General features: G+C 42.1%; 1 protein-coding gene across 8 annotated transcripts in view; it reads right to left on the reverse strand.

Annotated features, from left to right (window-relative positions):
• The window catches only part of LRCH3 (leucine rich repeats and calponin homology domain containing 3), a 107,802-nt gene extending 95,417 nt beyond the window's left edge, over positions 1-12,385 (reverse strand). For all 8 annotated transcript variants that reach the window (XM_050963795.1, XM_050963794.1, XM_050963790.1 and 5 more), the window contains exon 1: positions 8,967-12,385. In XM_050963795.1, the coding sequence (XP_050819752.1) occupies positions 8,967-9,342 (376 nt within the window). In that variant the 5' untranslated portion in view covers positions 9,343-12,385. The remainder of the gene's footprint in view (positions 1-8,966) is intronic.
• Between the last annotated feature and the right edge of the window lie 668 nt (positions 12,386-13,053).

Here is a 13,053-nt window from a genome sequence, read left to right on the forward strand (position 1 = left end):
ACCCAAAGGAGTTTTACTTAACCTTTATTTAATTTTAGTAGGATTATTACTCTGGTTTTGTGGCTTTAAGAATAAATATTTTTGCCAACATTTCTTAATTACATGAGCCATACTTAGTTTCTCAAGACACTTTATATTTCATTAGATAATCTCAACTAAAATGTCAGCAACTGATAAAAATACGGTGAAGACAGCCTATAGAACAGCTGTAAAACAAAGCCAATTACATTAATCTGCCTCAGCATATGTAACCTTACAATGTGTGTTTTGCTAATATTTTAGTCCTGTTTCTTGCATTACCAAAATATTTTATCTGACTTTGTTAATGGTATACAGTTTAAAAAGGTGGTCCTGACTCTGGACAGATTTTAGTGGATGGCTGGTCAACTGTTTGCAATTAAAATTGCAAAAACGCACTGGGACAGAGATTGCAATCACATGTACAATCATACTGTGGGCCAGGGATTGTATGCAACTTCTTGGGATGTTACCACAGCTCTTCCAGACATGAAAAACAGTGGAGGGAATGGGGGATTACTGAAGTGCCTGAGGAATGTAATCAGCTCCAGATAACAGTCCCTGGGGTGGTTTGCATATATTGGTTTAGGGCAGTCCCAGCAGATAGGGGCAAAGAACAAACTTGGGATTGGAGTATTCCTTTTGATTCAGAAAAGGAATAGGAACTTTGGTCTTTTATCCTAAGAATCAAGGTAACCTGCTGAGAAAAAGGTGTGTGACAACTTGTAGCTGCTACCTTACACTACTAGCCATAGCTCATGGAGAGAAAGCAAAGCAGAGGTGCTGGCTGCTAGGCAGACAAGCTTTCTGGGAAAATCACAATCAACATAGACTGCAGCCTAAAACCAGAATGGAGTGGGGGACAGAGTTCTGTCTGGAGATGGATGAAAATTAGATGCCTCAGCCCTAAAAGGCATTCCTGGAATGGATCACGGAGGTGGGTCAAAGGTGCAATTATCCTGAAACTGACACACATACATTACAGGCAAAGTTATTGTGAAGATAGAGGCAGAGTGACACTATCAATCTTGTTTCTGGAGTAGGTATAGTACTTGGAACATATTTATTGCATGAACTGTTTTCCTTATGGCAAAGATTATACTGTTTTGTTGACTATTTCAAATCCTAGTAGATGTTGGAATCACTCACATATTTCCATTCTTTCCCCTTAAAGTTATACCAGTGAGTGACATGGGTAATTGTGGCTCTTGTAAGATAGAGCAAGTTCTCTTTTCTTTGATGTATTGAGGCCACTGGGAATGATACTTACGTATTGGCCCTACCAAACTCAAGAGTCCATTTTGGTCAATTTCACAGCCATAGGATTTTTAAAATAGTAAATTTTGTGATTTCAGCTATTTAAATCTGAAATTTCACAGTGTTGTAATAGTAGGGATCCTGACCCAAAAAAGAGTTGTGGGTAGTTGCAGTTCTGCTACCCTTATTTCTGCACTGCTGCTGGTGGCAACCCTGCCTTCAGAGCTGGACAGCTGGAGAGCAAGGGCTTCTGGCCAGGAGCCAAGCATTGAAGGCAGAGTCGCCACCAGTAGCACTGCAGAAGGAAGGATGGCATGGTATGGCACTGCCACCCTTATTTCTGTGCTGCTGCCTGCAAAACGGGTCCCTCGGTCAACAGCTGCCACTCTCCAGCTGCCCATTTCTGAAGGTAACACAGAAGTAAGGGTGGCAATACCATAATCCCCCTAAAATAACCTTGCGCCCCCTCTGCAACTCCCTTTTGGGTCAGACCCCCAATTTGAGAAACGCTGGTCTCCCCAGTGAAATCTGTATAGCTTAGGGTAAAAGCACACAGAAGGCCAAATTTCACAGGGGGAGACCAGATTTCATGGTGTGTGATGAGCTTTTCATGGCCATCAATTTGGTAGGGCCCTACCTATGTACTATGGATTGTGATGACACCAGTGACAACTACGGTGACCAGACAGCAAATGTGAAAAATCGGGACAGGGTGGGGGGGTAACAGGAGCCTCTATAAGAAAAAGACCCAAAAATCAGGACTGTCCCTATAAAATCAAGTATCAGAGGGGTAGCCGTGTTAGTCTGGATCTGCAAAAGCAGCAAAGAATCCTGTGGCACCTTATAGACTAACAGACATTTTGGAGCATGAGCTTTCGCGGGTGAATACCCACTTCGTCAGATGCATGCATCCGACGAAGTGGGTATTCACCCACGAAAGCTCATGCTCCAAAACGTCTGTTAGTCTATAAGGTGCCACAGGATTCTGTCCTATAAAATCAGAACATCTGGTCACCCTAGTGACAATATGCAAGTCTCCTTTCCATGTGACCCAGACGGTTTGTTGTCCTATATACATATATATGTTCATCAGATAAAATGGAGATGATGCTGGCTGGTTGAGGGGGGAGAGATCTGGAGATAACAGAGATAGTGCTTGCACCGTTAATACGGTAATAATTTACATCAATAAGGTTTGTAATTTTTGAGGATTTCTGTACCCCAATTGAATTCCAGAAGGCTTGGACTGGCCACAGTTCCTTTTTTCATCTGTACTTGGCATGCTAATTGCCACATCTTCTTTCATGGATGTGAACCTTACCATTACCATCCGTGTCTTTGTGAACACCAGACTGGATTATTGCAATATGTTCTATCCCAGTGATTCTCAAAGTTTTATTTTGGTTTTATATTTATATTTTACACAGTAAGTTTTATATTTATATTTTACACAGTAAGCTTCTGAGTGCAACTCCCTTTATAAATTAAAACATTTCTTTTTATTATTTAACACTATTATAAATGCTGGAGGTGAAAGAGGGTTTGTGGGTGGAGGCTGACAGCTTATGATCCCCCAGGTAATAACTTCATAACCCCACCCTGAGTTTGAGAACCCCTGTTCTATCTCCTCTTGAAAATCTAGGCAAACTGTGGCAAGTAGGGTGTTTAATTTCATCTTTAATTAGATTTAAAGCTTTTGGGGGCAGACTTTTACTATCTGATCATCAGTTGTACATTGCCTAACACAAAGTAACTAATCCTGATTAAAATACAAAAACAAACAAGAGCAACACACTTTTGCTTCAAACATTTCAATAGTTTGCTCCTCAGTTCTGGGTACAAATCAAAGGGCTTGTCTACATCAGAAAGTTGCAGCGCTGGTGAGGGAGTTACAGCGCTGCAACTTAGGAGGTGTACACATCTGCAGGGCACCACCAGCGCTGCAACTCCCTGTTTGCAGCGCTGGCCGTACTCCCGTTTTGTCTCGGGTGTAGAGGATCCAGCGCTGGTGATCCAGCGCTGGTAATCAAGTATAGTCACTTACCAGCGCTTTTCTTGACCTCCGTGGAATAAGCAGGTATCCCAGCATACCTGAGGAAGCCTCTGGTAATCAAGCTGGTCTCCTTCCCCGGCTTGCTCTCGCGTTCCCCGAACCCCGAGCAAGCAGGTCTCCTTCCCTGAGGTTTGCTGGGTGGTTCCGGGAAGGCGAGAGCAAACCGGGGAAGGAGACCAGCTTCGCCGCGGTTTGCTCTCGCGTTCCGCGAACCACCCTGCAAACCGCAGGGAAGGAGACCTGCTTGCTCGGGGGTTCGGCGAACGCGAGAGCAAACCGGGGAAGGAGACCAGCTTCGCCGCGGTTTGCTCTCGCGTTCCGCGAACCACCCTGCAAACCGCAGGGAAGGAGACCTGCTTGTTCGGGGAACGTGAGAGCAAACCGCGGCGAAGCTGGTCTCCTTCCCCGGTTTGCTCTCGCGTTCGCCGAACCCCCGAGCAAGCAGGTCTCCTTCCCTGCGGTTTGCAGGGTGGTTCGCGGAACGCGAGAGCAAACCGGGGAAGGAGACCAGCTTCGCCGCGGTTTGCTCTCGCGTTCCCCGAACAAGCAGGTCTCCTTCCCTGCGGTTTGCAGGGTGGTTCGCGGAACGCGAGAGCAAACCGCGGCGAAGCTGGTCTCCTTCCCCGGTTTGCTCTCGCCTTCCCCAAAACCCCTTGAAGCCGCCCAACAGCGCTGCAGTGTGGCCACATCTAACACCACTTGCAGCGCTGGTTGCTGTAAGTGTGGCCACTCTGCAGCGCTGGCCCTATACAGCTGTACTAATACAGCTGTAACAACCAGCGCTGCAAAATTTTAGATGTAGACATGGCCAAAGTGTTGATTTTGATCTTTAAAGCCTTATGTAGGTCATAGATACCTGAAAGACCACCACTCCCTACTGCCACACCAGCTGGGACTAGCTAACAAGCTCTCAGTAACAGTACTAAATTTGAACCTCTGGTGGCAAATGACCTTTGGACTCAGAATATGGTCCTCACTCTCTCACTGGTCCAAAACAGAAATATGTTAGCTCTCAGAACATGGTGAAATTTTACCTGTTTATTTAGTGTTTTTACAGGAAGTAAGTTAGATCTGACAGGTGTTTTGTTATTATTATTGTTCAGGGAGCGGGCTGGGGATGTTACCTGCACATTTGTTTTTAAGTGTAACTGCACCAATTTGTTGATTTAAGGAATAAAGCTGCTCCAGCCAGTTGTTGACTGCACGATGCTAAATTAATTTGTTTGATTAAAGATGCACTGTCAACTTGAATGTCACTTTTCTACATGAAAGTTTTGTACCTACTAGTTACAAGTAATATTCAAGACTGCTGTATCTGAAGGAAGCTAGAAAAAATGATTTTTTTTCCAATTTGTTTACACTGTGTGTTGTCAGCTTTACTGTTTTATTGATGACCAATTTCACTTCCTGCCTCATGCAGTAGTACGACAATTACGGCACTGTTCTGAGGGGAGCTTGCGTACCTGCAGGAGATATTACTAGTAACAACAGCAGCAGCAAGGCTGCATTGTGCACAGAGAAGAATGGTAGAGTATAAGGACGTGTCTGTGCATGATTGTAGTTGCTGCTCTTCTCAACATCAGATGAGAACAGAAAAACTCTAGTTATTTTTCAAGTAAAATATAATCTATAAATGCTGTTTACACTGTGCTATCAGAAGCTTGATTTTTTTTTAATTAGTCTCAGGAATTCAATTAATAGTTTTTTTAATTAGTCTCAGGAATTCAATTAATAGTTTCCAGTTAATAAAAAAATTGAGTCTTAAGGTAACAGATACATTTTATAAATTAAATAAAAAAGTAAATAACGGAAGCATTAATCTTGCTTAAAACCATATCAATCTACACTGACAGTTTTCATTGTTATTGTTTTGAGTCTCACCAAAAATATTGTCTGATGTGATTTAGATACTGAAGTTCCTCATGAAATAAAGGACCTGGTATGGTACTGTTTCACATTCACTTTGAAACCATACTAAATGCTTGGCTTAGAAGAATCTCCCTCGTCTGCTCATATGCCACATATCTTCCTTTTCCAAATCTTTTCTTAAAATCCACCTTGCTCAACTTTCCACCACTAAATTGACTGCAATGTTATCTGCCACCATTTTTACACTTCATTCTTTAATCATCTGTACTGAATCTATCTAATTTAGGTTTCAGTTCTGCTGAGATTTATGCACAAAATACGCTCAATGACATTTCTTATTACTTGTGTCATTACACATGTAGTTTGGGCATGACCTGCAATTACTTCTATGGTAAGATAAAACTTCTTGAACAATCACTGAAAGACAATGTGTTATTGGGTTTACACAGTACATTAAGAATCTCAGAGTATAAAAATGTTTATTCTTTATAAGTAAATAGGAACACCTGCTTTCAATTTACTCCCCAAATACCTCTCTAACTACTGGTGAGAAGAACCCATGTTTATTCTGTGGTAGCACATCATCTCTTTTGGAAAAGTTATTAAATGTTACAAAACAAACAATATGGTAGGGTAGCAGTCTCAAAATATCTTTACCTTAAGTATTGTTTTAATACATAAAACAGTGAGAGTAAATTTAACCAAAGTAGTATTGTGCCATCACATCCATTATTTATTTGTGGCTTACTTTTGGATATTAGGAAATGAAATGTTAACTGCTGAGTATAGTTGGTCTTGGAACTGCTTGAAAGCAGGTACAGTAATGAAATTTATTAACTTCTGTTTCCACGGTGTTTTTTAGCTTTAGACTTGGTGTGAATCATGACTGCATTTACTACACTAACATGAAACCACTATGACATTCACCCAATCCATGAACAGAATTGGAAAATACAATGAATTCATAGTTTTATATTAACTGCATCTACTGTTCTAATTAACACAGCTTGAGAAACAACAGGGTTTTAGAAAGTGAATTAGGGAGTCAAGGTTTCACAGAACCTTGCTTTTTGCAAAGTACCGCAGTAGTAAAATACATTTGTTTTATGACTTCTTCCCCTTTACAGAATAAAAATACCAATTTCAAGACTTACATTGATTATCCAAGTAAATTTGATCTCACATCTGTACTCTCTCTATCCTAAGACTTCCCCCACTGACCCCAACTCCTTTTTTAGGTTCACTTGTCATATCAGATCTTGCAGTCAAGGCCACTGAACCTGTGAAGATTTAGGCCTGGTCTATACAGAGTTTTTGTATGGTATAACTACGTCAGTTAGGGGTCCATTTTTTTAAAACCAATATAGTTATACTAGTATGACCGTAGCATGGATGCAGTCATAGCAACAGAAGTGCTTTATACTGGTACAGATTATTCCCCTTCCTATATGGTAAGACGTTATACCAGTATAACTGCATCCATACTAGGCAGGTTTACTGCTTTTATCTATTTCAGTACAGTGAAAGTCAAACTTTTGTGTAGACAAGCCCATACACATGTACTTATCTTTATACAATGTGAGTAGTCTAGTCCTATTGACTTTGATGGGACTACTAACTGCACATAAAAGTTACGTACATGCATATGTTTTTTCAGGATTGGGAGCCTTAGCTGTAAATCTTCAAGGTACAAGATTGTCTTTTTTAGGTATGTGGAGCTCCTAGCACACTATGGGCACTATATGTAAGTAGACGCCACATGATTGTAATAGAATTAAGTACGACATTTCACTCAAAAGAAATCGATGTGAGACGAAGAGAGAGAAGTTGAAATAAGTCTATGCTGAGTGCATAATTGACATCATACAGCTGTTCCTAACATCTGAATATTTTTCTCCCATACTCAAGCCTCATCCAAAATAAAGAATCATCATAAAATATACTCCACCAAAAATGGAAGCAGATACCTGTACTGGACTTCCCGAATTAGATTTAAGCACAGTTTTTCACTTGGGGAAGAAGGAAGATACACAGCTTTCCATTCGCTATTTAGAAAGTTTCATTGCTCATTGTTATGACAATGCATGAAGTGTATGGTGTGCGTTGCTATTTATTACAACCATAGAATCATAGATTATTAGGGTTGGAAGTAACCTCAGGAAATCATATAGTTGGTTCTTGAACAATTACAATGCAAATATTAATCACAATAGAGAGGAACATTTGTGGAAACAAGAATTCCCATAATTGTTTTTAAAAGTACAATAAATGAACAGCACTCTAAACAATAAAAACGACAACCCCTTCACAGATTTTTCAACCTTATTCATTAGTTGCATTTATACATACAGACTAGACAACTGAGCATTCATTCTCTGATTATATTTACATACTCTTCTGTACAAGATTGTTTCTTATTATGGTATGAATAAAATATTTTATCTGTTCATTGAGATATATTAATTAAATAAACAAGCCAGATTTTTCCTGAGCAGCATGGCTTCTTTATTACTATCTGTAATCATCCTTAATGATTTTTTTCCCAAATACAACATGGCATACAGAATATAAAGTTAAACCATATAAAGAGGGCTTCAACTCAGAAAGATTTAAATAAACTAACATCCGGTCAACACAGCCATACACTTGTGAACATACTTGATAGATTTGGAAGGTATTTAAAATAAAACACAGTACAGTTTATTTTTAGCTAGTGTCCTTGGAACCAAGGCATTACAAACTAATTTACAGAGAAATGAGAAAGAGATTAGCTCAAATATCAACAATGAACAAAAATGAATACATAAAAGAAATTGAAGTTGAAGGCTAACACCTAATCTTGGAAGGCTTCAGCCATGCTATGACATTGTTTATACAACCAGACAGTAAAATAAATGTAGCGAAAATTCCCTCTGTACAATGCTTTAATAAAACACAAGTTCTACATTCCAGGCAATAATTTCATAAGCATTCCTTACATAATATTCCTTGATATCCCTTTCCTATCCAATATTTTCATTATTTTATCCAAAAAACACATGTAAAAGACAAACATTTCTGCCTGAAAAGGTTTTGCCTCTGGCTACAAGTAACATCTAAGATTAACATAACTGAGAGAACAGAGCAAGAAGTATTTTATAGGTACTTTATTGAACACCTTTGACAGTGTTGTCAGTTTCACCTGTCAGTGTGAATCTTTCCCACAGCCAGAGAAAGCTTTTTTTTTTTAAAGCAACGTGTGATTATAAAACCACAATATTCAGCAGTGGGACTCAGCGGACCTGTGGCTACTTTAGTTCAGACACTATTTCCTTAATCGGTATATCATATCATTTGAACATTAGCTTGAATACATTTTTTAAATCTAGCCCATTAAAAAGGGAAACCAACGCCCTGAAAAATAAAGGCCAGCCAGACACCGCTGGTGAGCCTGACAGCTCATCGGGCTGGCAAGCTACTCCTGGCTCCTCCAAGCCAACTCGCCCCCATCCCGCCTCGAGTCTCGAGGGCGTGAAGTCAGGCAGGCGGAGCGGCTCAGGGGCTGGAGTAGGCAAGCCAAGGCAGCTCATCTACTCCGAAGTGACTTCGGAGCGGGCCGCGCCCCCGCTCCAGAGCCCGGCCAAACCCGCGCCCCGGGCTCCCCGCACTGACCGGCGGCCGGGCCGCGCCCGGGCGGCGCTGGGGGCAGGGCGGGACGGGGGTGTGGCGCGCGGAAGATGGCAGTTACGGTCCCGCACACGGCGGCGCCCCCCTCCCGCCCCGCGCTCACCGGCCTGCGTGGTGTCGCTCAGGTCGTGGTTGGCGGCGCTGCCCCGCGGATAGTCCCGCAGCTTCCTGCCGCTCAGGCTCAGGGACCCGCTCACCGCCGCCTCCTCCAGGGCCCGGTCCAGGGAACGGCTCCACGAGCCCGGCCCACAGGGACCCGCGGGAGGCCCGCACGCAGCCGGGCTCCCGGCCGGCATCATCCCCGAGCCGCTCTCCACGGACACCAGCACCACGGCCGCCATTTCCCCCCCTGCCGCCGCCACAGCCACAGAGCTCCGGCTCCTCTGCGCAGTGCGCAGGCGCGGAGCCCGGGGAAGGGGCAACGAGAGCGCATGCTCGGAGGGCGAGGGTGGCGACCACTGCACAGGGACTGACAGCATGAAGCGGGCATGCGCGGCTGGAGAAGCAGCAAGCCTCTGCTCTCTAGGCACTGCAGGATAGCAGGTTCCTAGGGCTCTGATCCCATTCCCCTCCCCACCCCCTCAGCGAGTGACAGGAGCCCCACCTTCCTCCTCCCTGAGAAACAGGGGGAGCCCCACGTAGGGGGACCAGATGTGCCAATTTTATAGGGACAGTCCCCAGTTGAGGGGCTTTTTCTTATATAGGCACCTATTACCTCCCACCCAGGTCCTGCTCTTTTACACTTGCTATCCGGCCCCAGGGAACCTCTGCCTGCCCCCTCCCCCTCAGAATGGAACCTGGGGGGACTAACAGCCAGGATGCAACTGCCTGAGCAGGCCTAGTCCACTGCACTCTTCTGTCTCCTCAAGGTTAGAGGCCTCCATGAGCCTGCTGCTGCAGAGGGCCCTAAGGAAATAGGCCCTGCAGTTAACCATTCAATGAAACACATAAGAATTGTGAGAGGGGTGAAATAGCCTCTTAGGACAGGCTGGCTGCACCCAGTACAGATAAGCAAGGGTAACCAAATTAGGTAAGTTTAAATCTTTTCTTTTAAACAGAAACTGAGGTGTTAACATGCACTCCTGCCCGCCCCCCCATGGTGGGGTCCTAGACACAAAATCTATAGTGCTTATGCCCTAATCCAGGAGTGGTGCTGTCAGTGCAGTTCTCTCATCATAAAAACTCCCAGACATACTCACCCACTTCGATTCAGGGCTGGTCTACACTTCACATTCAGATTAACCTAGCTACACTGCTGAGATATGCGAATTACTCCAGCAACCTAGCTACCGCCCTTTGGAGAGGGGATTACCTACAGCAATGGAAAGGGTTGTTCAATATAGAAAGCCTCTTCATGAGGGTGCCAGAGAAGTAGAGTTGCAGCTGTAATGTACATTAATTTGATTTAACAATGAGGTTTTATATAGATTTAGGCCCCAGAAAGTATTTGAGTCATGGGCTAGATTTTCAACAAGTATAAATAGGTACAGCTCCACTGGACTCAGCAGAGCTCTGCTGGTTTACAATAGCGGAGGCCGTGTCCTACTGTTTTTAATGCCAGTATTCACCTGCAGGGCTTCCACACTTAGTAGATATGAACATGCTACACGAGAGATGGTGGGTTTTGCAGTAGGCTGCTCTCTGAGGCCACAGCTCAGAATCTTCGCTACAAGATTCTTTTGCCTTTGGCACACGAACTCCCAAACACTACAAAACTTACTATCCTTATATGGCTGCAGTTATTTTTGGAATTGCAGATTTAATGCAACTCTAGTGGAGAAGTGATTACATATCCCTTTATTCACAAGCAAAGATTTCTGGCCAGTTTTTGATATGGAAAAGCAACAGATGTTAGTTTAGTTTGATCCAGATCCTAAACCTTTGCTCTATCACTGTTTAAATCCAGTGGTCACTGTCATTCTAACTTTTTTTTTTTTTTTTTAAAGGAGGATAAGTTTCAACACATACTTGTTTAGCACCTATAGGATCTGCAAGTAACTTCTTCCACTGATCACTAATGATATCTGGTCCACAAGCTATAAAAATATATTGGGGGGGCAGTTCAGGTGAGACAAAAGTATTGGATTAGGTTACTTAAGCAGTGTCAATACATCCTCCCAGATTGCTTCTTATTGATGGGAATTCTGAATGTGAATTAGGTGTGTTGCTTTGTGAACTAGGGATAAGGGCAACCCTTTCAAACATTAAGGTCTACCCCAGCCACCAGTCAAAAATAAAAGACTCACTCTGGCCCTGTAATTTGAAATGCTGCACAAAAGCTCACCTTGATCTTTCAGGAAGGACAGATATGCTATTTTGCAGTAAAAACCAGTGCCCATGTCTCGTCGGATAATATCTGAACAAGCTCATCATTCAGGTTTTAGCTGGTAATGGAAAAGCAGGGAATTTAAGATAATCCAGGGGCCTGGCCAGGTACTCGCCACAGTTGAAATTTTGTCAACCATATCTAAAGGCTATAGTTTGTCTACAGCAGGAATTAAAAGTGGCAGTTTTATGGCAAATCAAATCGCCTGCTGGCATCTCACTGAAAAGTGACCTCATTTGAGACTGAAGGGGAATCTGTCTGGGACAAACACACTGATCCTGTACTGCTGGTTTAGATTAAAGTTTATCTTCTGATTAATGAACCATACTAAAGCAACATGAAAAGTGGTTTATGTGCAGATAAATCTTCAGCTGGCAGCGTATCACAGACTACATCACTTTTCAGTTAGATGGTACTTGCTAAGAGAAGGCTCAAAAACGTCAGTTTTAATTAATGTATTCATCAAATGAAATTCATAGTTCACACAATACAGCAGCAGGAAGTGCTGGTCACATCTCAGGATGTAGGCTGACTCAAGAGTGCAGATTTCTTTATGTTAAAATGTTTCAAGGAACATACAGAAGGTTAAGAGCTACAGTTAACAAGAACTGAATTCTCCCTTGTGTGACGTTTGAAATCTGCATAATTTATCAATGTACTGGCCAAAGGTTTATAAGCAGGCACAAAATGTGAAACCTGTAACATTTTATTTAAAAAACCAACAAGCTTCAGAATAGATCCAAATGTAGTAACTTCTCCAAAAAAAATATCAAAAGGTACAGTGTAAAGCCATTTCTCTCATTAAATACAAACTAGCTTTTCATGATGCATTGCATCAATGTTTTGCATCTGTGTTGCATCCTGATACACAGGAAATGTATGCACTGAAACAGGATGACTAACACCACATTACCTAAATTCTAACAGAGGGACTTTTTTCAACAAAATTTCTACTGGTAATTTAAAAAACCTTAACACCCATGAAATTTAATTAAATTTTTGCTAGGTACGTTTTCAAAGTTAAAAATAAAGGGTTAAGTACTGAACAGTGTCAAGGATGCATTTTGACTTTAAAACTGCTATATGAAAGAAAGTCCTTCCACTGTCAAATGTTCTCAATGTTAAACTCTTGGGTAAACAACTTGTTTACTCAGAATTTCAGAAAAAGTACAAAGAAACCAGTTTTAAAAAAATTGAATCCATCGTCTAAGCAAGAGAGTATTAAAACTACTTTGCACCATAGGCATTTGTGGATGCAGCAAGCCAATAATTCCTTTTATCTGGCTATATCTAAGTCCAATTGCTATGAAACAGTTGAAAATCCACTAGCTCATGGAATTAAAGGTAATTTTACCTGTACAATTTTGAACAGGTGCTTTGTTTCCACTAAGGGTGTGAATGCACAAATGAGGATGCTCCAATTTGGCAGTCATCCTACAGATAATTATGCACATGCATGACTTTTACACATGCTAGCAGTCTCATTGAAGCCAGTGGGATTACTCTTGTACATAAAGTTGAGCATGTGCTTACATGTCTGCAAAATGTGGGCCACTTATCCCAGCAATTCTTCCCCGGCTTCAATGTCACTCAAGATATTTGACTTTACTTCAAATCAGGCTCATCCTTGATTTCTCTTTGGTATAGACAAACAAGGGTCATTTGATAGTTTACCTGTGTGGCTGCTTCTTAAAAAGGCTGAGGAAACCCTTTAGGGGCAAGGTATATGACATTAAAATCCAGAGTCTGGGAGGGTTAGGAAAAACTTAGCATATTACCCTTTCTTATATGAAAGTAGTATTTACCCTTACAAAAGGGACACCAAACACTAAAATATTGCATTAAATTTGTGAAACCCCAAAAA

The sequence above is a fragment of the Gopherus flavomarginatus genome, chromosome 8 (assembly GCF_025201925.1).
Source record: "Gopherus flavomarginatus isolate rGopFla2 chromosome 8, rGopFla2.mat.asm, whole genome shotgun sequence".
Lineage (NCBI taxonomy): Eukaryota > Metazoa > Chordata > Testudines > Testudinidae > Gopherus > Gopherus flavomarginatus.